Source organism: Castor canadensis, chromosome 1 (assembly GCF_047511655.1).
Source record: "Castor canadensis chromosome 1, mCasCan1.hap1v2, whole genome shotgun sequence".
NCBI lineage: Eukaryota > Metazoa > Chordata > Mammalia > Rodentia > Castoridae > Castor > Castor canadensis.
The window spans coordinates 74,228,042-74,255,126 of record NC_133386.1 but is presented as its reverse complement, the minus strand read 5'-3'; the positions used below and the strand labels follow the sequence as shown (position 1 = coordinate 74,255,126).

Sequence of the window (27,085 nt, the reverse complement as noted above, 5' to 3'; positions counted from 1 at the left end):
AAAAATCAGAAAGATAATTCTGGGTTCATGGATTGGAAGAATATTCTAAAAATGTCCACACTGTTCAATGTACAGATTTAATACAATCTCTGTCAAAATTCCTCCACCTTTTCCAGAAAGAGAACAATCCAAAAGTTGATATGAAAAAGCCCCCAATTTATCAAAGCAATCTTCAGCAAAAAAGAACAAAGTCTGAGGCATCGTACTTGCTGACCTTAAAATCTTCTACAAAGCTGTTCTAATCATAACACAAGATACACAGACCAACAGAACTAAATAGAGCGCCCAGATAAAAATCCAGCTATTTATGGCCCACTGATCTTCAACGAAGGTGCTGAGGTAAAGGACACTCTCTTCAATAATGTTACTAGGAAAATTGGATATCTAGATGCTGCAGAATAAAACTGGACCCTTATCCACCCCATATAAAAAGTCAACTAAAACTGGATTAAGGACTTACACCAAAGATCTCAAATTGTAAAGCTATTAGAAGACAACATAGAAATAAAAGGTTTTTGACATGGGTTTGGCAAAAATTTCTTGGTTATGATCCAAGAAGCACAGGCAAAAAGGCAAAAATAGACATATGGGATTACATCAAACTAAAAAGCTCCTGTACAGTAAGTAAACAATCAACCTACTGAATCACTTCAGTAGGTTATCAACATAAAGAGATAACTTACTGAATGGGAGAAAATATTAACAAATCATACATCTGATAAGATGTTAACATCCAGAATATATGAAGAACTTAAACAGCTCAAAAGCAAGAAAACAATCTAAAAAAAAATAGGCAAAGGATTTGTACAGACATTTCTCAAAAGAAGAGATGCAAAAGGCTAACAGGTATATGAAAAGGTGTCAACATCACTAATCACTAGGGAAATGCAAATTAAAACCATAATGATAGATCCTCACTTGTTAGAATGGCTTTTATTAGAAAAAAAACCCAACAAGTATTGGCAAGGACGTGGAGAAAAGGAATCCTTGTGCACTATTGGTGGGAATGCAAATTAGTACAGCTATTATGGAAAGCAGTATGGAGGTACTTTAGAAACTTAAACAATAGAATTACCATATGATCTACCAATCTCACTTCTGGGTATTTAGCCAAAGGAAATGAAATCAGTATGTTGAAGAGACACCTGCACTATCGTGTTCACTGCAGCATTAGCCACAATAGCCAAAATACTGGATTGAGCTAAGTGCCCATCAAAGGATGACAGATTAAAAAAAAAATGTGGTATATACATAGCATGGAATACTACTCAGCCTTAGAAGGGAAAATTCTGTCATTTGTGGCAACACGGATGAACCTGGAAGACATTACGCTTAGAGAAATAAGCCATGATAGAAAAGCAAATATTGCGTGACTTCACTTATATGCAGAATCTGAAAGAATCAAACTCAGAAGCATAGAATAGCATGGTGGTCACCGGGGGCAGGGAGACGTTAAAGCTACAGTTAGACAAAAAGAATAAGTTCTGGAGATCTACTGTATAGCACAGTGACTTTAATTAATAATAATGTAGAGTACACTTGAAAACTGATACAAGAGTAGATTTTAAATGTTTTTATCACAACTTAGTGTGTGAGATGATTTTCAGACAATTCATTCTCATCATTATTACGCTAATTAGTTTTATTTAAATATTCCACAATGTATGTATGTCTACATATATATAAAGACACAACATAAATATATAAAACTTGTCATTTGTCATTTAAAAATTTTTTAAAAAAGGAAAGAATTCTGTCATACCCAAGGAACCAGAGATGACATCCTTCTTCCTACCCTTACTAGGCTTTTGCTATGGCAGTAAAAAATACCATGGGAGAAAGCACTTTGAACAGCAAATGTACTATAAAAAAATGCCAGAAATGTTGCACACAACACTTTTGTTGTCCTCACTGAAATACAACAATACTAATTTCAAAGAACACCCATACATTATTAAAGAATAGTGACCTGAACATACATTGTTTTCTGTAGGAGTCCTTTACTGTCCAGCAACTTTAAGACTTCTTGAGATTTTTCACAATAAAATGACTCTCCTGAATATTCATCAAAGTGTATTCCTAGGCGCTAAAAGGGTTCAGAAACAAAAGGAGAAAAGTTAGTAAATCACCAATGATCTTACATTGAAGATAAAATTAAGGATGCCTTATCATATGTCACACAAACAGGGAAAATAAAATTTAGATCAAAGTACTCTTTTGCTTAATTCTTCTAATGCCTCACAAAATACTGGTCAACTCTTCACAATGGTCACAAGGTACATGTGGCTACTTAAACTAGAATTAAATAAAATTGAGAATTTAATTCTTTAGTCTCACTACTTATACTTTAAGTGTTCACTGGTGGCCAGTGGCTACCAAAGTGGACAGCATAAACTCAGAACATTTCTGTAATAGCAGAAAGGAACACTGGACAGACCTTGAGAAGGGTCTAAATCATGTCCCACCGTACAGCTTCTTGACTTCCTTTTCTACATACTTCGTCTTGCTCACTTACCCGCTGCATGGGTTTCTTTAACAAAACTCTGCTCATCCATTCACATAACACACCTGACTGATCTCACCATTGAGCACTGCCTATCAGACTATGTGACTTCTGTTTACTTTGCTATATCTTTAACTTGTTTAATTTGCTCTTTCTCCGTGCTAGAATGTAAGGTCCATTGACAGCAAAGATTTTCTTTTTTTATTTACTGTTGCATATCTCCCTCTCAAATATCCGTTAAATGAATGAACTTATGTCCCTCATATAGAGGCCTGAGGAACTGAAGGAAGAAAAACTGAGTAAGAAAAAATGAAGGAATAATAGAAGAAAGAAAAGCCTAACTGAAAAGTATTAGAATGGCATTTGACATTGCTTTGGAGGTTAACTCTCAACCCAAAGAATAATTATTTGAGTCCTAATTTTCAACTCAAGCAGAAATCTATTTTAAAACATGAGCTCATGAAGCAGCTTTTCTAAGTAGAGGTGCAGAACATCACAAGAGGACACAGGAAGCCTATAGTTTACCTTGTAAATCCGAACGTACTCTTCAATGCTCAAGTCCCGAAATCTTTGCCACAGTGAAAGTGCTTGCACATCACCCAATTCCAATCGCTGGAAGAACTCATGTGCCAATTCTGCTACTTTTTTATCATCTGCTGCTTCTTTATTAACTTGTACATAAACCTAAAAGTAAAACAGTACATTAAGTGAAGTACATTACCAAACACTGATCTCCAGTGAAAAGAAAGGAAAGCACAATTGTGAAAGTTCTTAGTCAAAAGTTATGCGGATGACCTCATCAGAAAGGGTAATTTTCCCCCACTTCTTTTTGGCATCGCCATTTAGAAGCCATCCCAAAAATGTTTCTAAATGCATAAAATACATAGGATTAAACAGGAAATGACTGAGTATTTAAGTGTACTTGACCAAAATTTTTAAAAATTGCATACAGTAATGGAAGAAAATGCTCAATTTCTGATAGTTAGTGAAAATGAAGTACAACTTTTTCTTCCCAGTCAAGTTCACAAACCCCTAAGTTAAGAATGCCTGGTTTAGACTAAGTTGGCATTTCTGGTTCTTCAAAATGTCATATTATTATTCTTGCAGCTTCTCAGAGAAAGGCTGAAGAAAGTAGGACAGCTCAATCTAGCAAATCAAAGGCCCATGAAAGATTCAGCAGGTGTTTTGATGACAAGTTTTTTTTTTTTTTTTTTTAGGCAGCACTGGGGTTTGAACTCAGGGGCTTGCATTTGCTAGGCAGGCACTCTACCACTTGTGCCACTCTGCCAGCCCTTGATGACAAATTTTTAAACTCAGTTCCCTAAACCTGTAAAAGACCAGCAAACAGGTGATCATGGTAAAAAGTTAAGTCCTTTTGGATAGTTTCATTACACTCCAACATGGCCTCCTTAGAATTGTGTGGATCATCTACTTGTGGGATGTTTCAGCACCATCTGTCTCGGCTGGTTTAGTTCAGCAGCCACTCAGTGACAGGTGTAGATTGGTGGCTTATTAAGGGGTCACTTGTAGTGCAGTTTTAACCATTTTCCAGTCTTCAAAATACATGGTAATAAGTGACAATAAAATATTAATATTATGGTTGATTAGTATCGAAGTTACATAGACTGTAAAGATTTTACTTGCAAGTTGTAACTCACTTCCAGGTTAAAACATGAATGACACGTTTATTAATATATAATTTCCAGAAAACTATTAAAAAACGATGAAAGCAGTAGAAATGAGTAAATAAACTATAAAAATGAGGCTTCTAAACTTTTATAGTAGTATCAAAATATCAGGGCAACAACATTTGAGTTGAAAAAGTTGATTTCATTGTGGGAAATGACAGTGGCTTATTTCTACCCACTAGATAATATCAACAAAAAAGGAACAGGATGTTATACACCATCTCAAGGTAAAAATGTTTCGCCTTTCATAGACATTTTATATTCATTCTTGGAACAGCTGAATCGATTGAATAAATACTGCTAAATTAAAGGTTAAAGTTATCTGATTTTTTTCTAAGTCACACTGTGTGGAAAAGAGTTAATACAGCAGGCCTGAGACAGCTATTTTTAAAATGTACTGGTTTGCAAGGCTTGTCATTGGCTGACATGGGAACATAGATTTTTGGGAATATTTTTGCCAAAATACCTGATAAAAGTGGTTCACTCAGCCTAAACTGCTTGTGCAAACAATACGGTTTATGAAGAATGCCTGCTTTCCTTGTGGGAGTCTGGAATTTGGCAAGTACTAGATACAGGGTACCTACATGACCAATTCACAATAAAGATCCTGGAAATGGAATTATCTCATGCGCTTTTCTGGTAGGAACATTTCACATGTGTGGTCATGATCTGTTGTTGGAGAGAACTAAGTACATCCTGTATGACCATACTGAGAAAGGACTCCTGGAAGCCCGTGCCTCATGGCTCTGGATTTCATTCTAGGTACCTTTTTCCTCTGCTGATTTTGCTTTGTATTTTTTCCTGTAATAAATCACAGCCTCGAGTTTAACTATATGCTGAATCCTGTGAGTCCTCCTCACTATACCTGGGAGGTGATCATGGGGAGACCTGACATGTACCATAAAAAATTGTCAAGTGGTGCTATTAGTAAGTCCAGAATAATAAATGTAATACCAATTAGAAAATACAGAAACAAGATTTTTGGTAAGCTGTGGGAAAACAGCAAACTGTAAACTTTCTGAATTTTGAATGACCTACCCAATGACAACTGCCTAGAAGTCCAGCCTACAGAAGTAAAGACATACATTCACAAATGCTTTGCGATTCTCACTCTGACACATACATATTCATGCATGTACATAATTTATAATCAAACATACACAGAATTTCCTTCATTTTCAGAAGAGAAAAGAGTTTACTTACTTTTAAAATGTGACACTGTAAACCCAAGTAGCCAAACATTTAAAATACCTATTATTGCCTGGGAATGATGGTACAGGCCTGTAATCCTAGCATTTGAGAGGCTGAGGCAGGAAGAATGTGAATTTGAGGCCAGTCTGGAATACACAGTAAGACCCTATCTTAAAAACAAAAAAATTGCAACCTATTGATGTGAATTTTTAGAAGAAACTTCCTTAGAATCCTTTCTTTCTTAAAATTGAAAATAGAAACAAAATAACACACACAAAAAACCTCTTCCTAATACTTGAAGAATCTTGGCATTTCAGAAATTTATAGTTATAAAGCAAATATTCTTAAAAATCACATGACACTATTAAATATAAAAGTCTTAAAAATTTTTAACAATTTGCTTATAAATGGACAATATAAAACCACAATTATTATTTATCAACATTTTAGAAATTTTTTACTTCAAACTTATATTTAATACCATACACTTCTGGCATTATAACGTTAACTAACAATTTTAACTGATAGTTACCATGAACTTTATACCCTTGAAAAGTGTGCATTTTGGAGAAAACTTCTTTATGAGACTAGATTTAGACACCAAGGACAAAAATGAAATTTTAAATTGATTTCATAATAAGACAGCATGGCTTCGTAGAGTGTTTTTGAGAATGGAAAATTTTTTTCTTTTAGTTACCAGAATGTTAAAATCAATTGTATTTCTAGTAGGGAATAAATTAAATGTCTTTGACTTTGTTAAGGAACAGTAACTTTCTCTTTTTGCTACTTCTAGATGTTAAGATTGCTAGAGCATATGTTATTTTATTTCAAGTTTAACTAAATAAAGATAATTACAGTCAGCTCATGGGATACCTATCCACATACAAAGAACTAAGCACAAAAAATTAGGGAAATGCCCTCTCCCCACCAATCCCTTAAAATTAATGCTCAAATACCATAAGCCACATAGGTGCACAGTTCAGCTTCTTAGTGTGGGGTTCTAATTCCACCTTCCACATTCTTACCCTAGCAGTACTGAGAAGAACTACTAAGGAGGATTAGCATAACGTAGACATCACAGACCCTTTTATCCATATGTTTATGTGTCTTCTATCTTAAATTCAATTAAGTTTTACCTCATCGCTTAGAAAACAAGATGTAACAAATTCATGGTTGTAATTTGAACAAGTAAGTTCACTGTTTAATGTTTCATGCCTTGATCAGAAATTTCTTAAGATAATTGCGGGCTGAGATAGTCTTAATGTGAAATGGAACATAAAAGAAATTTAAAGAATGGGTCCCTGGATTTGATCCCTAGCACTGCACAAAGGAAGAAAAGAAAGAACTTCCAAGAAAATGTTATGACTGAAGTTTAACATATCAATACTTCAGCTAACAATAAAATTAAAACTTGTGAAGTAAAAAAAATAATTCATTTGAACTACTTAATTCCTTAGTTATAAAATTTCTTCTCCCTAATGCATGATTAGTTGTATATGAATAGTACTTTGATCTCAATTTATCTTCTTTTAACATTTGGAATCTGTTTTTATTCTTTGCAATACATCATCATCCCCATGATGTCTTACGTCTTTATTCAAGGGTGCTAATTCCTTGTAAATAAACATGCATTGGTGCCTAATAAATATAGCATTTCTCCTGCTGAAAAAGTATTTCCTGCACACTTGAATGGGATGAGATATTTACTGAGCTATTAATGTGTACTCTGTCCTTTCCAGGTGTTTCCATCCTCATTCTCTGTCAAGGATTCAGAGGATCCTGGGACACTGCAGTGTTGTCACAGAAAGCAGGAGGTAGGGTAGAAAGGAATAGTTTTTGGGAGAATGCCCCGACAGACGGAAGAAGAATCATCTTGACTGCGGAGGGGTTGGGGGGCTCTTCAGAAATAGCAGAAGCTGGGCAGTTTGTAGGTGGTGGCAAGCACCTGGAGGGAAATGGCTATCAGAGAGGATACCCTCTAGGCCTGTAGAACTGGGCAAGGGCAAGGACCCTCCAGGCAAAGTCTGCCACACAAACAGAGCTGCATGCTCCAGGTAGGCTGGAATACTAAGCATATTAGAGATCAGTATGAACTGAAGCCAAGAGTCTTCTATGAATATACTGGAATGAACACAAGAGTTCAGGGAAGTTTGTCTGATTTGGGAGGTGGGGAGTCCCTAAAATTGACTAATATTGGCTCTCACCACTCCCAAAAGTAATGGCTGTCTCAGATCTAACTAGATCTATGATTTAGAAACTATGTAAGTGTTATTCAGTAGAAAAATTCATATCAACCTTAACCATATTTCCTGAAAAAAAGAAAACGTGGCCCAATAAAAAACTCAACAAATTTTTTTTATAAAATAACTGCATACATTACCTACATATGAGCAGAATCAATTTAGTCTTGAATTATTTTCTTTACTTAAGCCTGAGAAATTGTTTTGAAAATCTAATATTGGGAAAACATGATCTCTTGAGGAAAAAATCCTACTTCCATGTTTTTAAAAGCAAGAGCAAGAAAATATCAATTGCTCTTGCCCTATTTTCCTACTTACTACATTTTTTTCCTTAGCTATTGATAAAGGGAACTCAAGGTCAAATTTGTCATACAACATCACCTAGAGATAGCTATCCCTCAACTTTCCATTACTCTAATAAATGACTGTCACTGCATTAACCTCAAATCTTTGTCCACCTCAAGGTAGACAAAACAAACTAGAATTGTTTTGAATTAAAGAAGAAATTTATACTAGTTGTGTTAATATAGTACCTTTATAAATGCCAGTACTACTCAGGAGTGGTGGCTTACACCTATAATCCCAGCAACTTGGGAGGTGGAGATTGGGAGGATCACTGAGGCCAGTCAGAGAAAAATGTTAGTAAGACCCCATCTCAACAAATAAGCTGGGTATGATGCAATCCCAGTTATGTGGCAGGCATAAGCAGGAGAATGACAGTCCCTTGCCAGCCAGGCAAAAAGTGAGACCTTATCTAAAAACAAAACAAAACAACAAAAAATAAAAATCACCACCAACAAAACATCCAGCCAAACAAAAATGAAAAAAAAAAAGCCCTCTAAAGGCAAAAAAGACTAGAGGTGTGGCTCAAATGAGAGAGGGCTTATCTTGCAAGGACAAGGCCCTAACTTTAAACCCAAGTACTAAATGCATAAATAAATAAATGCCAGTATTTGACTACTGAATTATATTCATACTTTATTGGCAGGATATTGATCTCTTATGAGAGGTTGCCATTATATTTCAGAGGAATTTTTCTACGGCTATCAAAATTCATACAAATAAATGCCATGCAATGAATCCAGTTCTAAGATCTTCTGTCATATAATACAATATTTAACCTCAGTGAGAAAGTGAAACTGGGAGATACAGATCATGGTGGAATTTCGAGGGTGCTGGGCACCAAATCAGGTACTCAATGGTCTAAGCCAAATTCAAAACAAATGTCAGAAGGCAGAAACTGCCAAAACTCAACAGTCATTGTTTCCCCGCAATAGCACTGGGGGGATAAAAGAAAGGAAAATCCTATGCCCATAATGACAACCAATGGAAATTAATGGCTCAGAAAGACATTTGTAATGCCAGTGGCAGCGCCAGACAGTCTGTGTCAAAATTTTGGGTCTAGCCCTTTGGTTCTTCATTAGTAAATTGGAAAAAGCTAATAAAGTAAGATGGAGTCTAGAAAATGGTAATTGGTATATCCTACAATAGTTAGTTCTACTCTGGACAAACAATAGGGTTTATATTTCACAACTTAAAAACCGGGAAAGAAGCCAAGTGTGGTAGTGGTGCAGACTTGTAATACCAGCACCAGAGAGGCTGAAACAAGCAGATCAAGAATCTGAGGCCAGCCAGGACTAGCTAGACAGACCCCGTTTTTACACACACACGCACACACACAGAGCAAAACCAGAAAAAGGAGCAAAAGAGAGGTATGAGATCAAATTCATCAAACACTTACTATAAGGCATAGTCTTGGGCTGGGGATAAACAATAAGGAAGACATGGTCCTTCCTCTAAAAGAGCTCACAATTAACTAGTTTAACAAGAAACAGGTTCTGCCAAACTTTGAGAAGCAGATTTTTACAAGAAGGGGTAAATGCAGATTGTTCTAAAAGCTTTACTTTCTATCAGCTAGTGCCCAGATCAACTGCCAATATGCCAAACACCAGCTTAAAATCATGCCCTTAACTCTTTGGCCACCTATCTAGCTACCTGAAATGAAGATGGGGACACTCGTATTACTATGTGTGCCAGCTCTGCTGACACTGCGGGGCATGCAAGAGCACCTGCCAACTAGTAAATATACTCAGTTGTCTATATGACTTTTAGATTTTCCTTTAGAAACAGAACATTAGCATTTATTTAAAGCTAAAAAAAAAAAAAAGAAAAAACTTCACTTATCCCAAAAGTTGTTGATTAAAGTAATCCATAGGGACAACTGTAATTTTAAAATGAAAACTGCATCTGTAAAAATTACCAAATGATATATAACCTGGAGGTGCCATTGTAGACTTTGCCTGTTCTCTGTCCAGCAAAGGAAGCATGAGTGCTCTAATGGTTCTCTGTCTTCTATTCCCAACAGCAAGGTGCATGTGTCTTGCTGCCTTTTGTAAGTGTTGCTCCCCATAACACTATTAGGCCCACTAATGGAAGCAAAACCATTATTCCTTGACTTTTTATTCACAGAAGTACCCCCTGCCTTGTTCCTTCCTTATATGTTTCCATCAATCAATCTCCAACATAGAGGTCAATCTCCCATGATTTTTGTGAATCTCACAAGGTGGGAAATGTATTAAACTGCATAGAAAGAAACATATATGCATAGGTCTCTGTGGAGCTGAGAACAGATTTTATTAGAATACTTTAAATATTTAGGACACTAAGGTTTACTATTTGTAGAATTAAAAGAAAAAGAACTTTTGAGGCAGGGTAGAAGGGAGTAACTCTCATATCAAACTGCATCTAAATCAATGCTATCAGGCTCCACACAGATATTTGTATTTTCCGAGCCATGTAGTATTCTCTGTAGGTCTAGGTCTGATGAAAGATTTGCTAAGTTTGTACTAAAAAATACTTATTATTAAAGTATAAAAACATAATGCAGAGAAAATTCCAGACACTAAGAGTTACTAATTTTTTAATTCTTGCCTATCAATGAAACTCTTAATGGGAAAGAGAGAAGTCTTTTAGTTAACATAAATCAAAATGTAGGATTTTAGGGGTGGGAGCATGGCTCACGTTGTAGAGCACTTTTTTAGTAAGTGAGAGGCCCTGAGTTCAAACCTCAATACCACCAAAATAAAATAAATAAATAAATAAATAAATAAATACTGGCTATTTTCTCTATATTTAAAAAAATGTAGGCATTTAAAGTACAGCACAGGCATAGATTCGGGAGGAAATGACAAACCTTTTAAGGTCTTTAAGAATTTTTGTTCAATTTAACTGCAAAGGTAGATGCAAGAGAAAAATCAAGTCAAAAAGGAAAATGATGCAGTACTCTCTACAGCTGAGGCTGGAGAAGTAAAGCATTATTTTGGCAGTGCTCTTTCTTATACTCAGGCAGAACATCTTTAGTCTGATCTCCTGTAGGTCACCAACATGGCTGACACTGTAACTGTTTCGTCTTTAAGTCCAGAAATGACAAAGAGAACAACTGGGACACTGAAAAGGAAACTCATCACTAGTGATTACTTGTATTACTCATTAATAAAGCTTTAGGAAAAGCTTTATGAACTCCAGAAAGGGTTGAAGATACAGAAATAAAGTATCCAACGGACTAAATGAAAAAGAATAGACAAGAGTTCAAACTGTGCAGAAGCCAAGAAAGTAAACTGAAAATAAATGAAAAAAATATCAAATTCAGAGAAACACATGTACCTTCTTCCACCACCCCCCAAAATATAAACAACTGATGTTCTGCAAGTCTAAGTGAATTCTAGTTATTACCATGAGGAAAGCTGCAGTATATCAACTGACAGGAAATAGAGAAATTTCTCTCAGGGTTCAATCTATTCTACACATTTATTCTAAAAAGATTCTATACCTGGGAAAATACTGTCTCTAATCAACTAAAACTGTAATAAAAGATATACTTAGCCTTGGAAATGAAAAGGACTCCCTAGTAATTTAAATCCAACATTTTTTATTACGTTTGGTACCTTGTGGTTTTTTTTTTGTTTGTTTGTTAGGGAGGCGCTCTACCACTTGAGCCTTTCTCCCAATACTTTTCGTGTTGAGTATTTCCAAGATGAGGTCTCTCGAACTATTTGCCTGGGCTGGTTTCCAAATGTGATCCTCCTGATCTCTGCCTCCCAAATAGCTAGGATTACAGTTATGAGCTACCACAGCCTGGCAGGACCACATTTTTTTTTAAAAGCCCTGGGACTAAAAATTGTTACCAAGTTATACCATACTCTGAAAAAAATTATTAAAGGCTTTAATATATTGTTTCTTGCCAACTTACTTCAAAGAGATGCTGTAAAGGATTGGACTGGAGTTTTTCTTCATAGCCAAACAGCTGGAAGCCAGTTCCCAGAAGACCTATCATGATAACCCGTAAATGAAAAATTATACTATGGAACAGTAGACAACAGTCATGGCAGGGAACAGGTATACTTCTATGAAAAGATTGACCTCTCATAATTATGTATCCTGGGAATTACTGCAAAACACGTTTCATCTTCTGTGAAGGTATAAAGGTATGTACTGAAAACTGACACAAGTAAAACTGAACATATTGAATCATATATTCCATACTGTATATTGACCAGATTACTGAAATTAAGTTCACAGAAGCCAAAAGATTATGAACTCATCAAAGGCAGGATCGAGGACTACTTTATCTTTGTACTAACAAGTGCTCAACACCTCCCTAGGAGACAGTAAGAAAACATTTATTGAGCAGCTACTCTGTAAGACAACAGACACTTAATATTAGTGAAAACAAATGATGGGAAGTGATTTCAAACTTTTTGAACCTGTAGGTGTTAAAACAAAATCTAAAGGTAGGAATAGATGTGGTGTAATCATATTAGCTCTTAAACAAGTAACAAAGAAAAACAAGAGGAGATAAAAATTGTGATTACTTTTCGCAGTCAAGGTAGCCAACTGACAAAATTCTTTTATTTGGGCATGTATATTTTTCTGGTCTTTGATGGTAGGCTTAAGAGTTCAGGGATAGTAGTAATATGAACCTTTAAAAAACACTACATGAGGTTTGTAAACAATGACTGAAAACTCCTAGCATGGACTGTGAATATTTATATTAAGAGACTTTGCTTAAAGGTTATCATAATTTCAGTTTGAAAGGATAAACACAGCCTGGGCCACGAGCAGTAAGTAGCTTTATTTTTCTGAAAACTAATGTTTCTCTGATTACGTTAATTACCAAACTTCAGATCTAAAAGGGCTTGCCAGTATTCATTTTCTATGCAAGGCTCAGCAGAAAGAACATGGGGACATGCAGTACTTTGGACCTTAGATAGGGAGAAGGATGACTGACTAGAGTTCTGTTCACTTTAAAGCAAAAACAAATGTGATTATGATTCAGCGTCTTGGGAGAAGGATGTGGAAAGATGCCAGTGTGGTCTAAAAAACAGAAATGGGAAAAGTAAAGGCCATTCCATTTAACATTCAATCTAATGCATGTTCAAAAACTAATTTTGTGCTGTGAATAGCTGAAACAGCAAAATTATAACTCTTCAACAATGATGGCTATAATGCAAATGTTGACAGATCATTAACCATAGTACTTTAGAGAAAACCAGTATAATAAAATCGTGCAGCTAAAATTTAATAAATACCATCATCACATATTTGCTAATGCCTGTGAAATGTGTACATCAGTCAAGCTAATAAAAAGTGAATACCATCTATTAAGTCGGACTGTTGTGCCCAGAGCCTAAACCTTTGACTACAGCTGGTAGCTGTTGTGAATTGCCAGTAATTTTCAAAATCCAGGGCCTGTTTTCTGGTTCCTCCACAGTGAATAGTAAGGGTACTGCTAACAGGTTTAGGTTTTACCCTTTCCAGGGTCTGATATAAATCTTTATAAACTCAAATGATAATATTCACAAGAGGTCAGGATAAATCACATATAAAAGTTTCTTTTTTTTTGGAACTGGTCTTTTTTTGGAAATTATAATTTCACTTCCCTGTATGTGGAACATAAAAGTATCAGTGAACTTCAGAGTTGGCAATGCACACGGCACACTTCTACAGAAGCTTTAAAATGTTACCTAGACTTTCTTTTGAATTAGTATTATAAAACACTCCCAGGACAGAATCATTCATCACTCTGAGTGCCTCTCAAGTGCCAGACACTGTCGATACAAAAATAATTAAGACATAGTCCATGCCTTCAAGAAACATATCATCTAGCAGGGGAGAGAAACACACAAACAGAATGCTATAAGACAAAAGCCTGTTTGAAGAGAGCATGGTTCTAGGAATTTGATGATATAAAAAGGTGGGCAGGGGTATGTCTGTATGCCAGAAAATGCTTTACAGACAGATGTGGCACTAGGATTGGATCTTAAAAACATAAGAAATTTGTATTTCATATGCTACCAGTCTTTCACTGTTACAGCAACTTCACTTATCTTGTCCTCCTACACCTGGATGAATGATTTATCTGTGCTAGCATAGTTCTGAGTAAACTCAGGTATATACGACACTCAACTGTTTGGACCTCACTTTTTCCTTCCTCTTTTCCTTTTCATCCCCACCCAGTACCACTGTATAGTTCAAGGGGAAGCCTAAGTATCACACTGTGTTTTGCTCTGGGCTACTCACCCCTAGTGTGGTAACAGGCCCAGGGAGGCTGGACCTCACTATATTTAAAAATGGCAGGAACATGGCTGAGAAGGGTATAGAAATAGAATTACTAGTTCTCTATATACTTACTTCGATATTTAACCAATAAATAAAAGCTACTTTTCTTTATTAAAACCACAAAGAGTGTGTGTGTGTGTGTGTGTGTGTGTATGCTTTTTTTTTTTCAGGCCTTGCTCTGGAATTGTGACATTTTCTTCCCAAAACTTGTGTGATGAAAATTACCATTAACAAATAAAACAAAATTGTGGGCTGGGGAATATAGCTCAGTGGGACAGAGTATGTTAAGAACACAAGGGCCCAGATTTGATCTCTAGCACCACAAGAAAATTGGGAAGGCATGCTACTTTACATATATTCTTTTTAGATGGTCAAGTGACATGATATTTAAAAAACTAAACTTTACAATGAAATGAAAAAATCTCAAATATACTTACCAAACTGCATGCCCCAATCGCCAAGGTAATTTATTCTTGTTACTTGATGTCCTAAAGCTTCTTTGAGATTTGCTATAAAATTTCCTAGTAACCAATAAAATATAATTTATTTTGTTATCTACTTTGTCTTAAGAAACATGTGCTTTTCTGGTATCAAGACTTAACAGGAAATTATTTTCAGAAAATTTACCAACTCAGTCTTTTTTACTTAAATATTCACTACTGTGTTTTCATTTGTGTATTTAAAAGGGAGTAAGGAAATACTTTTGGGTTTGTTATTCCAAAGAATCTTACTATTTTCACAAGAACAGAATTTCCATCAACATTACTAATTGGAGTTGGAAACACGTTAGAATAATTACTATTCCTAGTTAACTCCACAGACAGAAAACAACAGAATCTTAGTAGTTAACAAGAAAGGTAAAATTTGGCTATATCCTAAGAACCTGAGCCATACTGTTCTACTATTCTAAACAGTTCACATACCTCCTTTAATCACTACAGTCTGTCCTCTACATGCCTCCTTTTTAATAGCACACAGTGGTCCAAAGCTCCCACTTTCCTCTTTCCTGTTCTGCTGACACAGGTTTGACAGCCAACATCTACCCCACTTTCCTTTCTAGTTGTCCTCATACATGGCAAAGGCTGGAAACCTAAAAAGTCTATTTCGCAGAGTGGCTCGTGGTTAGGGTTCCAGAAGTCCTCCAGTTTTGGACAATCAGATATACTTTGTGCGAGATCTAGAAGGGGAGCTACTTCTATTTTTTTCTGACAAGCAGAGTTGTGATGTTGTTTTGTTTTTTTGGTGGTACCACAAACAGAGGTATCCTGCCATGACCTGCAAAGGAATCAAAAGACAGCTTACATGGCTGCCTCTTTTGTTTGTATGGAATCTAGAACACATTGACTCGAATAGTGGTAGTTTACAAATCATGACAATGGTAGTGCAGTCCTGTAACAGTGAAATTGATAGCAGAAGAGGCAGGAGCTCCTTTGATAACCATGTTCTATGGTACAGTTTTGAGTCATTTATGTGAGCTTAATCCAAAGCTTATTCAGCCCTCTGATAATAATCCCATAATAAACAACCTGTCATAAATCCTTTCCTGCTTTATATAGCAGAGGCTTTAGTTTTCTGCAAATAAACTCTCACTGAGGCAAATAGCTGACTTAAATTACTATAACTATCTTCTTTGCCAGCTTTCATATTTCTAGACCTTCCAAATTGATGAGCTCCAACAACAGGAATCACTTTATTCAACTGTTTCTCAAATTGTATGCCTTTTTTCTTCAGCATATTGTTATCTCACAAATTCAATTAAATGTCTGAACATAGGCTTCTGGAATTAGACTATTTTCAAATCCTGGCTATAATACTTACTAGCCATGTGGTCTTAGGAAGCTTACTTCTAGTATCTGAATTTCTTCATTCTTAAAAACAGGGTTGTTGTGACATTAAATAAGGTAACACATGAATGTACTTAGCATGGTAAGTAAGTTCTCAATAAATACAATTTCTTCCTGGTCCAGTATCTTCCTTATCAACTTTAAAAACCACCCATCCATTTACTCCTATACTTGCAACTTACTCATAATTTTCATTATAAAGTATATTTCTTACACTCTTTCATCAAGACCTGTTACTTTCTCTTTTAAAAAGCTGCTCAAGATCACTGTAACAGAGTTCCTGACCTATCCCAGTAAGAATCTATGCTATGAATGCTAACTTCTCCAGTTCTTAAACATACTAAAATATGGGTTACAGGATTTTCTCTTGAGATGCAATACATGGATTTCTACATTGGAAGACAGATTACATGAGATAAACTCCAGTCGCTTCCAATTCTAATAGGCAATTATAATTTGAGTTTTAAATTGGACTATAAAATGTAATATTTTAAATAAATGGAAATTTTAAGATTTTTATACACAGAGGCATTGCAGCTATGAAGTACTATAGTAAATTCTCTTTATTAGAAAGTCTTGTTTTAATTTCCAGTCTTTAAATAGTGCTGAGATAGTTTCCTATTAAAAACAAAATATATGAAAAAAAATCTGGAGGGTTACTACTAAAAATAATTATTTTTATTTTTGTCTTTTAGTTCTTTCTATATGTACATATTTTTATAAAGTTAAAATCATAACATATATAACAGTTGAAACTGATTTCTGAGTTAAATCTTTTTTTACTTTTGAAGTAAATATTGTTTTTAAATTTCTAAAGCAATTGTCTCATTTCACGTAATATTTAATTAGTGTAGGCTCTTATCAATTTAAACTTTTTTTGTCCTTTTGTTATCTAAACATTAAGCCATTATATTGCACTATCTTAGGTTGCACCCTAATATCATTATATTGCACCCCAAAGGTGTGCTCAGTATTTCTGTGAAAGCAAACACTTACCTATGATGGTGGAACGCAAATGTCCAACATGAAACTTTTTGGCAACATTAGGTGAACTGCAAAAAATTGCAAGACTTTATTTTAAATTCTAAAAACAAGAGTTCTAGGAATGAAAAAGGTCAGGGGCATAGGTTGACATAATCAGGGACTGGGGCCTTTGATAATTTAGGGCAAAGGCAAGTTAAACGTTAGAAATTTAGAGCAAAGATGAATTAGAATACTGAAATAATCGTCTTAGCAAGATTGTGATTCATAAAGCCATAGGATAAACAGATATGGCACTCATGAAAGAAATACTTTAAAGGACTGATTAAAAGTATGGGGTAGCGGGGAGAGGGAGGGGGCAGAGTGGGTGGTAAGGGAGGGGGTGGGGGCAGGGGGGAGAAATGACCCAAGCCTTGTATGCACATATGAATAATAAAATAAAAAAAAAAAAAGAAGTTACAGATGCCAGAAATGTGGAATGTCTATCAAGGAAAGCTGCAGGCAGCGAGCAGAGCCAGTCCAATAGAGAGGCCGTGTAGGCTGTAACTGGCAAGTTCATAGAGGCTGGGCTTCTCAAGCCTGGTGGAGCTCACATATAAAAAAAAAAAAGTATGAAGAAGGGCTGGTGGAGCAGCTCAAGTGGTAAGAATACCTATCTGGCAAGCGTGAGGCCCTGAGTTCAAACCCCAGTGGTGCAAAAAAAAAAAAAGCATGAAGAAATTCAGAGACACTGTTTTGATAAAAATAACAAATTATCAGGAATTAAATTGAGTGTACTAGTTCTCAAACTCTTTATCCTTTTAAAAAGTATTGAGGAACCCAAAGTTTGTTCATGTGAGTAATGTATGTCAATATACTGTATCAGAAGTTAAAACAAAAAAATCTAAAAATGTTTATGCATAAAACCTTCCAGAATAATCAGAACTGTAACTCACAACTTCAAATTTTCAATGAACAGATTCATCACTTCTGTGTGTGTTTGGGAAGCTGTAATCAATCATTTAACTAGCAGAAGTTTCTGGAGAACTCACTCCCTGCTGTGCAATTTCATGTACTTTATTTGCATGAACTCATTAACTATTCTGTTTTGTGTAGTTAGAAACTATCGTAAGTTTTTCAAAATTAAAGAAAGATAAATTAACTTGAACATACCTAGCTAAAAGTGAGAAATTATAGCTTAAATTTGGTCTGTCTCTATGTCTTTTTATGTAGTCTATTTAAGAGAATTACAATTTAAAAACTTGCTCCTATGGTTATGTGCAAATAATTATGACAATTATTCAAGCATTATTTAGAAAGAAAGTAAAATTCTACAGGACAAAAATAGGAATCTTCCATTTCTAACCAAAGGAGAATAACAAAAATTGGATTTATCCTTCTGCCTTTAAATAATCAGAAAATCAGAAAAATATATGAAATGCTAGTTTATGAAACTGGATCACAGGTGGTAAAGGACCAACATCAAACAGAATAAGAACAAACAAGGTGAGCCTTTGGACTGCACTGCGTTAATGCCTTACAAGTAAATGTGTGGAATATAGTGAAAGCAGAAAAATCTATAGCAGAAAATGTTTATATTAGAAAAAAAGAAAGGTCAAATAATAATCTAAGCTTCTTCATTAAGAAACTAGAAAAAGTAGAACAAATGAAATCCAAAGCAAAATAAAAGGAAATTAATATAATAAAAGCAAAAATCAATGTTAGGGGAAAAAAACCAACAGAGAAACAAGTTCTATATCGTAATTACGGTGGTGATCACACAAATCTACACACCTTTGCCATAACTCACCAAATTATATTGTTTAATATGGTGAATTGTATTGTACTGTAGGTATTTATAGTATCTCTTTTTAAAAAACGACTTTCCTGTAGTTGTATTTTAAAAAGAACAGCTAATCCTATGGGATTAGAAAAACAAATCTATTTAGGTGTTCAAGCTTTGACAAAATATCCCTTGAAATCACTAGTATGCCATTTTCTGACACCAGTTTCCTATACTGAGAAGAGAATATAATGAAATGGAAAAGATAAATTCAATTACTTTGGCAACCAAAGCAGCCACTGTGTATTGTAAGTTGTGCATCTTACTTTTGTTACATTATCTCATGTAATTTCTTCAACTCTGTCGGAAAGCACAGATATGACTCTTAATTTCCAGATAAGAGGCCAGAGAAAGTGTTGCATTCAAGATCAATGCATTGATTACTAACAAAACTATTACTCTGACCTCCTAGACTCCCATCTTACCAAAGAGTGGTCCCCAATCTATTTTGTGAGAAGACCACCTGACATTTGGGAACAACAGGGAAGCTGGGATTTGAGCAAAGAAGAAAGCCTTCTCTGCTGACTGTGCTCTTGCAGATTTGATCTGTACAGAATTGGAAAGAAAGACATGCAACAGAGATAGTTTCAAGTCTTATAGCAAGTCCAGCACTTTACCACACTACTCCTAGATCTCATAAAATACATGACAACCTACATTCTATATCAAGAAGGCACTAAAAGTTAAGTAAACAGGCTTTAGAATCAAGAGTAAGCTCACAGGTCATAGTGGCACACCCTACCACCCCAGCTCCTCAGGAGGCAGAGAAAGGAGGATCTCGAGTTTGAGGCTGGACTTGGGCATAGGTACTGCTACCTTACTCAAAAACATCAAGGCATTGTGGTGCCCATTTCTGATCCTAGCCACTTGGAGGGCTGAAATCAGGAGGATTGCGGTTTGAGGCTAGCCTGGGCAAATAGTTCATGGTATAGTTTTTTTCCTTTTTTTCAGTACTGGGTTTGAACTTAGGACTTCACACCTGCTAGGTAGGCGTTCAACCATTTGAGACACTCTGACAGCCCATTTTTGGTTGGGTATTTTTCGAGACAGGATTTCCTGAACTATTTGCTCCAGCTGGCTGTAAACCATGATTCTCCTGATCTCTTCCTCCTGAGTAGTGAGGATTATGAGCATGAGACACTGGCGCCCGGCTTCAGAACAGTCCAAATATTAGATAACTGTATTACAACATCCTAGAAAGTTATATGAAGACTATTTAGACACACATTACAATTTTAAGATATATTTATGTTAATTTTAAAAATAAGTATTATAAATATGAGGCTTTGCTATCTCACAATCAGATTATTTAAAAATTCTTAATAGTCTGTATTACGAGTTTAAATGATTAGTTCTTCAAAAGAAAACATAACTGTTCAATATTTATTTTTAATTTTTATGTGCTTCTTGAGCATCTTTTATTTTTTGAGTATTTTAAAATTATTGTTGTACTGTCAATATTTAATTTAAAAAGAAAAAACATAACTAGTCATTTTTTTGAACGGGAGATAAAAAACTTACTTTTATTCATGGTTTAATGAGTGAATCACTGTGATTTTAAGAAAAAAACACAAAGTCACTGGTTTCCCACTGTTGTACATGTAATTTAGTGAGACTTCCAGTGATGAGGGTTTTAACAGTCCATGCCCAACTGACTGGATTCATCAGCACATAAGCACTTACCTGAATTCAACCACAATCCTCCTCTGGGGAAGACCAGAGAAAAGTTCACTTTTTAATCCATATTTTGAGCCATCTTTGATTACTTCTTGTAGCACTGCCTAAAAAATAAAAGGAGTGGCATTTGATGGTAGAAAAAATCATGATACTCTTGACTATTTTGTGAATGGGAATTAAATATTAATTTGTTCATTCTAATTTATAGGGCTGAGACTTTTATAGCATGGTCAGCCTCACCTCCAGCATCAACCTCCCTAGTTGCTAGTGCTCATGAGAACAGCCACACATGATAGCACAGATGGAGCTGCTCTGCACCCACCACATCTATTTATCCTTATAGTAACCAGTGATGCAGATACAGATGAAATTGAAGCTTAGAGAGATTAAATAACTGCCCAAAGTCCCAGTGAACAGTAACAACACAACCAGAGGAAGCAAGTAGTTTGAACTGAGTTCATATTTTATAAGGACTGTGCTAAGTATTTCACTCGTATTTGCTCATTTAGTCTCTACAGCAACCTGAGAGACAAGTACTACTTTTATAAATGAAGAGAGAAAGGTTAAGTTACTTTCTGAGTCACATTTCTATTAAGTCATGGAGCAAAAACTTTTCCTCATCCACAGAGTATTAACTGTGCTTTTGTGATAGTAAAGATCACAAGTAGCAGTAGGAAACAGATAACATATAATTAAATGCCAACTGACTACACAGTGAAAAACAAGGAAATCTCACAAATTTCCAAAACATATTCTAATTTTCAGTTAGTAACACAGAAATATTACATGGTTCACAAAATTCATACTTTGTTTTTTGTTATTGGTAATGATGCAATTTTCAAGAAGGTCGGATTTTGAAAATATTGTGATAAACTTTTATTTATTTTTATTTTGGTTTTGATTCACCATCTGCATTTTTAGTCCGAAAAATGTAGGACTAAATGATGTGAAGAATTTTATTATCAAAGAGTTGGTTAAAATAATCACTAAATGGAACAGAAACAGGCAGAGAAGGTAGTAGAGGCAGTATAACAACCAACATTTATAGGCAGGTGTGGTGATACATGCCTGAAAATCTCAGCACTCACAATGCTGAAGTAAGAAAATTGTGAGTTCCAGGCCAGCCTGGGCTGCATAGTGAGACTGTCTCAAAAACACAAGAAAAGAAAAAGACGAAGAAGCATCTATGGAGTGCTATGCTTAAGACTAAGTGCATCTGTATGTTATCTTTAAGCATCATAATCTTAAAGAAGGGCAACATTTCCCATTTAGTGCAAAAATGAAGGTTCAAAATAGTATGTATTTGTACAAGGACACAGAGAAAATAATATTCTCTTCATTCACCCTGTGCAATAGGAAACAGAAAGTATAGTAAATTGAATTAAATTGAATACTGCCTGTTACATACAAGGGACCCAATAAATGTTATTACTTTAAGAACATATATGACAAGAAGACTGCCGGTAGAGGGTTAACGTGAGAAGCAATCCATATTCAGATTATTCTAAATTAAAGGTTAACAATCTTTTTCATTTCCCATCCCTTTCTATGTAATCAGTGGTATACTTCACAGACGTAAATAACAATGTTAGAATTATCTTTAATTACCCTCCATTTGCTGGTTTCTCTGGCACAAATAAAACAAGCAACTTTAATAAAAGTCTTGCATTTAATCTATTTCTAAACCTACTATTGACAATTCAACTCACCTGCTACCTAGCTTCTTTCTCTACCATTCCACTGAAATTATTATCAGAATCAGTATTACAAATGCCTAACTCAACTGAACACCTAAGTTGTTTAATATATGCTTACATAAATATCTTCTTCTTATAAAATAAAAAAAAGTTAAACATTTACAGTAAGGCTAAGCCTTCAAGCTCTTTTTGTTATCTGTCCTGGTCCCTCTCTTCCATCCCCAGAGTAACCACTTTCCAAACACTATCTTAACTGGTGACAACTCCTTTTTCCTTGCAGCCATCCTCCTTTAGTTATAAAGATACTACTCTCTCCTAACTTTTGTTTCTCAGCGTTCTTTGTATGTCTCTTCCCCATCTGCCCTTCACCCTGTGCTCCATATTCTTGCTTCTAGCTTCTTCATATTTTTACATGACTTAAAACACTCCTCTAAGACTTCAACTTCTTCTATGATAATCTCTCCTCCAACTCAGGATTGACCTGTCTCAGGCACTTCAAACGGAATATACTTGCTCTTCCTTCTACATTCTCTATTTCCACAAACTTTCCTCCCACTCCCCTAACTAACCAGTCAGATAACTAGGAGTTCCTAACTGATCACTAAGCCCAGTGCGTGCCTTCTCCTGGATATCATTATGGCTATCCCCTTGGCTCTTGTTTAGAGGCTCATCATCTGTCAGCCATACCACTGCAAAAGCCACTACCAGGGCAAAATAGCACCACATTTCTTATGTAACATGCACATTTCTTTGTTACTTATTAACTTTAATTTCGGGATGATGGTGCTGGGGAGTGAACTTAGGGCATTACACACACCACGCATGTGCTCTACCCCCGAGTTAGGTTCCCAATCCTCTACAACATATTTATTTAATTAACTCTATGTTCTATTTAAATCCTTTAATAATTCTCCACCATTTAAAAGACTTTACAAATTTCTGGTCTGATTTTTACTTTATATTCATATCACTTTTTTTTAACTCAAAATTTGTTTGTTAAAAGTTACACTGTAACTCATGAAAATCACAAGGTATGGTTCTGCAATAAATATCTATCAAAATGAAATAAATTTAATTGATGTACTACCAAAAATCACTACATGTGCTATTTGCGATACATATAACATGGAAAAGAATGACTCATGGGAAATAGCTTAAACTCTTAAGCAGAGAATATAGGGCTCTTCAACTGTCTAATTTCATACCCTCCATACCTGCTATCCTATGTATAAACCACATTTCTTCTTCTCTTGTCCCAATTCAAGGTCATGTCCACTCTTCTCCACATAGATTTATGTGTACCTTTCTTTACACTGGGATTGGATCTTTTTCCTCAATTACAATACTTACCACATTATCATATTCATCACGTTACATGTTTTTTACACTTTTCCTATAGATTATAAGTTCCTTGAGGTCAATATTCAATTTTATCTTTAGATCTGAGAAATATAGTCTATGGCGAAGATGGACTGTCTAATAAACTAGAGGTTTATTAAATTAGTGGGCACACACAGATGAAAGTCTTTAACTGTAGAATGTCAGTGAGCTACTAAAGCTTTTTGGTATTTTAATAGATGAACAAGGCAGACGCTCATCTATTTATCAAGATGTATGTTTAAATGCAAGCTGTACTCGGTACATTATCATATACATGCATAAAGGGTTTTAATCAGAAATGAAGTCTTGGGCTAGTGGAGTGGCTCAAGCAGTAAGAGCGCCTGCCTAGCAAGTGTGAAGCCCTGAGTTCAAACCCCAGTGCAGCCAAGTAAAAAAATAAAAATAATTTGAAGTATTTGGAGTTTCACTTTTTGGGGCTGGGGCGTGGTAGAGTGCCAGCCTAGCACATAGAAAACTGAGTTCAAACCCCAGTACAATTAATAAAAATTTTGTTTTGGAATGCCTTAGCAAATTAGTGAATATTGCAATTGGTACTTTCTAGTGGTCTATCAACATCATCTTTTTCTGTGCATGACTTCTGTCATTTTTTTTTGTCAATTGATTATTTATTTCCCTATGGCTCTCATTAAGACTGCTAAGGAATTTATCACTTCTTACTTGCCTGATCAATTGTTTGGTCAAGTGCTTAAAATCACTCATTCTTTCCACATGTTCATGAAAACCACATGACTTGAATGCATCCACTTCCTATGGCTGTTTATGAGCAAAAACTCAGAAGTATTGACAGAAGTAGAGCTATTTAAATTAGTATCACTACTTTTGTTTTTTTGGCAAATAAAAAATATGTGTGAAATAAAATGATGCTATCCATCATGCATTCTTCAGACATACTTAAGAAAATAGGGTTTTGTCGGCCTTGTTTTTTCCTATTTGATTAAAACCATATTTTCTTTTCTCTCTCAACTGAATTACATAGTACTTGAAGTTATTACAGTCTCTCTTACAAGTCTTCTATAAGCTACTGACAGGTGGAAGATTGGTACCAAAACAATAGTTCTTCACAATAGAGGTATTCCTCAAGCAGAGAATTATTAACTCATTACTGGTCCTAAGAAGGGTTCGATTTGTTTTTTGATGTGATCTGAAAAATTCATTAGAAACAAATGACCATTAAGGCTTGAGAATAATGCAGCCAAAAGTGGAAAAGCTTTGAGCAAACAAGAATCATCATTAATATTATAACACACAGCAATAAAATTATATAGCACATTCAATCTGTGGATATCACTTCTCTAGATTTATCTTCACTGTGACACTGATAGGCTGATTGTGAGCAATCTATTTTCTCCTTTAATGAAAATCACACTAAGATTTAGATCCTCAAAGCTGCAATGAGATGGGCCTTCAAAGCCCTGCCTCTTGGCCCTCTACTGTCAACTGAGGAGGAATTTTTTTTTAGGGGGAAGTGGTGAGGGGTTGGACTCAGGGCCTCATGCTTGCTAGGCAGGCACTCTACCACTTGAGCCACAAACTCCAGCCTTTTTTTTTTTGCTTTAGTTATTTTTTAGATAGGGTTTTAAGTTTCTGACTGGGCAAGCCTTGGACTGTGATCCTACCTACACTTCCCAGAATGCTGGTTGAGATGGGAGTCTCACTGACTATTTTGTCTGGGATGGCTTGGAAATGGAATCCTGATTTCTGCTTCCCAAATACCTGTTTACAGGCATGTACCACCATGCCTAGCCCCAGGATTTGTTTGTCTCCTTTTGTTTTTGCTATTTTTGAAACAGGGTCTCACTTTGTAGACTAGTCTGGTCTTGATCTTGCATTCCCCCTGCCTCAGATTCTGGTTTGCTGGATTACAGCTATGTAACACCATACCAAGCTTTAATATCTTTAATAAGTGATCTAATGGAGCTCTGTAAGCCAGAGAAAATCTTATAGTTTGCTAATTATATTAAAGTATAAAAATTCATGGCCATTACAATTTTAAACCATTATGTAAATATATACTTTTTCTGGAAACATAAAACTACATTTCTTCCAACTAAGCTAGCTTTAAAGGCAAAATTCCATCTATCATAGCACATGTTCCTATATAGGTAAAAACAAAAGAGGGAAAAGTTTGGAAGGTACCTTTTGGCAAGATGTAACTTCCACGAAAATTGAGAAAACAAAAACAATTGAGAAAATAACTGGAAGAGTTGCTTATTTAAAAATGGTAAATTACTCAGTGGTTACAACAAGCTTAGAACAAATGTCCTTGTCTGTGGATCTGATTTTGGTTAACTAATTTACCTCAGAGAGTGAAAAAGGGATAAAACAAATCCCAATGATCAAAAAAGTAACCTAAAACATAAATGCTCCTTTAGAAAACTTGCAGGGCTGATGGGTAAATACCAGTGAACTACATAATCTTGGAAAGACACTGTATTATTAGATATTTTTCATAGATATTTTCAATCCAAGACTGCCGCATTTACTAAGCCTGACCAACCCAAAACTGGACTATATTTCTTTTTTACAATAGTAGCCAAAAGATGCATTATGGCAAAACTAAAAATGCAATCGAAATGAAACTCACCTAAAGGTCTTGTACGACTACTTATCCAAGGTCTCACCTGACTCAATTCCTCTATGAAATTTCTCCAAACCCTCCAGGCCATACTGATTTTTTCATGTCTGAACTTTCTTATGCTTATTATATTAGCCACCCTTTCTTTCTTTCTTTTTGACAGTACCAGAGTTTGAATAAAGGTTTTGTGCTTATTAGACAGGCGCTCTACCACTTGAGTCATGCCTTCAGCAAGCCAAAACATAAGTTGTATTACATTTCTTCTGTTAAGTCTTATGCATCCAGCAGAGTACAGGCTAGCAGAGAGCAGAAACCAGCCTTTCTTGTATTCAAAAGAGCACATTTACTCATTCAACAAATAGTCATCTACATCTACTACCTGCCAGGCACTTGCTAAAACTGGAGATCCAGCAGTGAGAAAGACATGTTATGAACACTAATAAGAATTGAAGTTCAAAGAGCAAATGCTATGAACCAAATGAAAAGAATGTAAAATAACTTCAAATAGTTCTGAAAAGGAGAGGTAAACAGTACTATGAGAGTATATAAATGAAAAGATTAAAAAGTAGAGATAGTAAAAGCACAAAGCTGGACAATAATCCAATCTTACCTTTGTTAATAGTTCTCTGTTTATTTTGAAATTTACAGTCCCTGGACCAGTGCTGATTTCACTCACCACTGTATCACACTTAAGCTGGAAGATAACAAATAATGTAAAACAGGTATGTTACATAATAGGCTGAATGAGATATTTAGCTCTACTACCATAAAATTGGCATACAAAGACAACAGGTAAGTCATGTCTCACTCGTGACAGCAGGACCTGGGCCTTAGCCAATCTCTTTAAC

The 27,085-nt window shown here is 35.3% G+C and overlaps 1 protein-coding gene across 3 annotated transcripts in view; it reads right to left on the bottom strand.

The window, feature by feature from the left end:
• Window positions 1-27,085, bottom strand: part of Rars2 (arginyl-tRNA synthetase 2, mitochondrial) — a 51,528-nt gene that overhangs the window by 11,173 nt on the left and 13,270 nt on the right. For all 3 annotated transcript variants that reach the window (XM_020163801.2, XM_074078465.1, XM_074078474.1), the window contains 7 exons: window positions 26,848-26,931; window positions 20,571-20,668; window positions 17,081-17,136; window positions 14,678-14,761; window positions 11,872-11,948; window positions 3,029-3,187; window positions 1,980-2,086 (listed from right to left, as the gene is read on the bottom strand). In XM_020163801.2, the coding sequence (XP_020019390.1) occupies window positions 1,980-2,086; window positions 3,029-3,187; window positions 11,872-11,948; window positions 14,678-14,761; window positions 17,081-17,136; window positions 20,571-20,668; window positions 26,848-26,931 (665 nt within the window). The remainder of the gene's footprint in view (window positions 1-1,979; window positions 2,087-3,028; window positions 3,188-11,871; window positions 11,949-14,677; window positions 14,762-17,080; window positions 17,137-20,570; window positions 20,669-26,847; window positions 26,932-27,085) is intronic.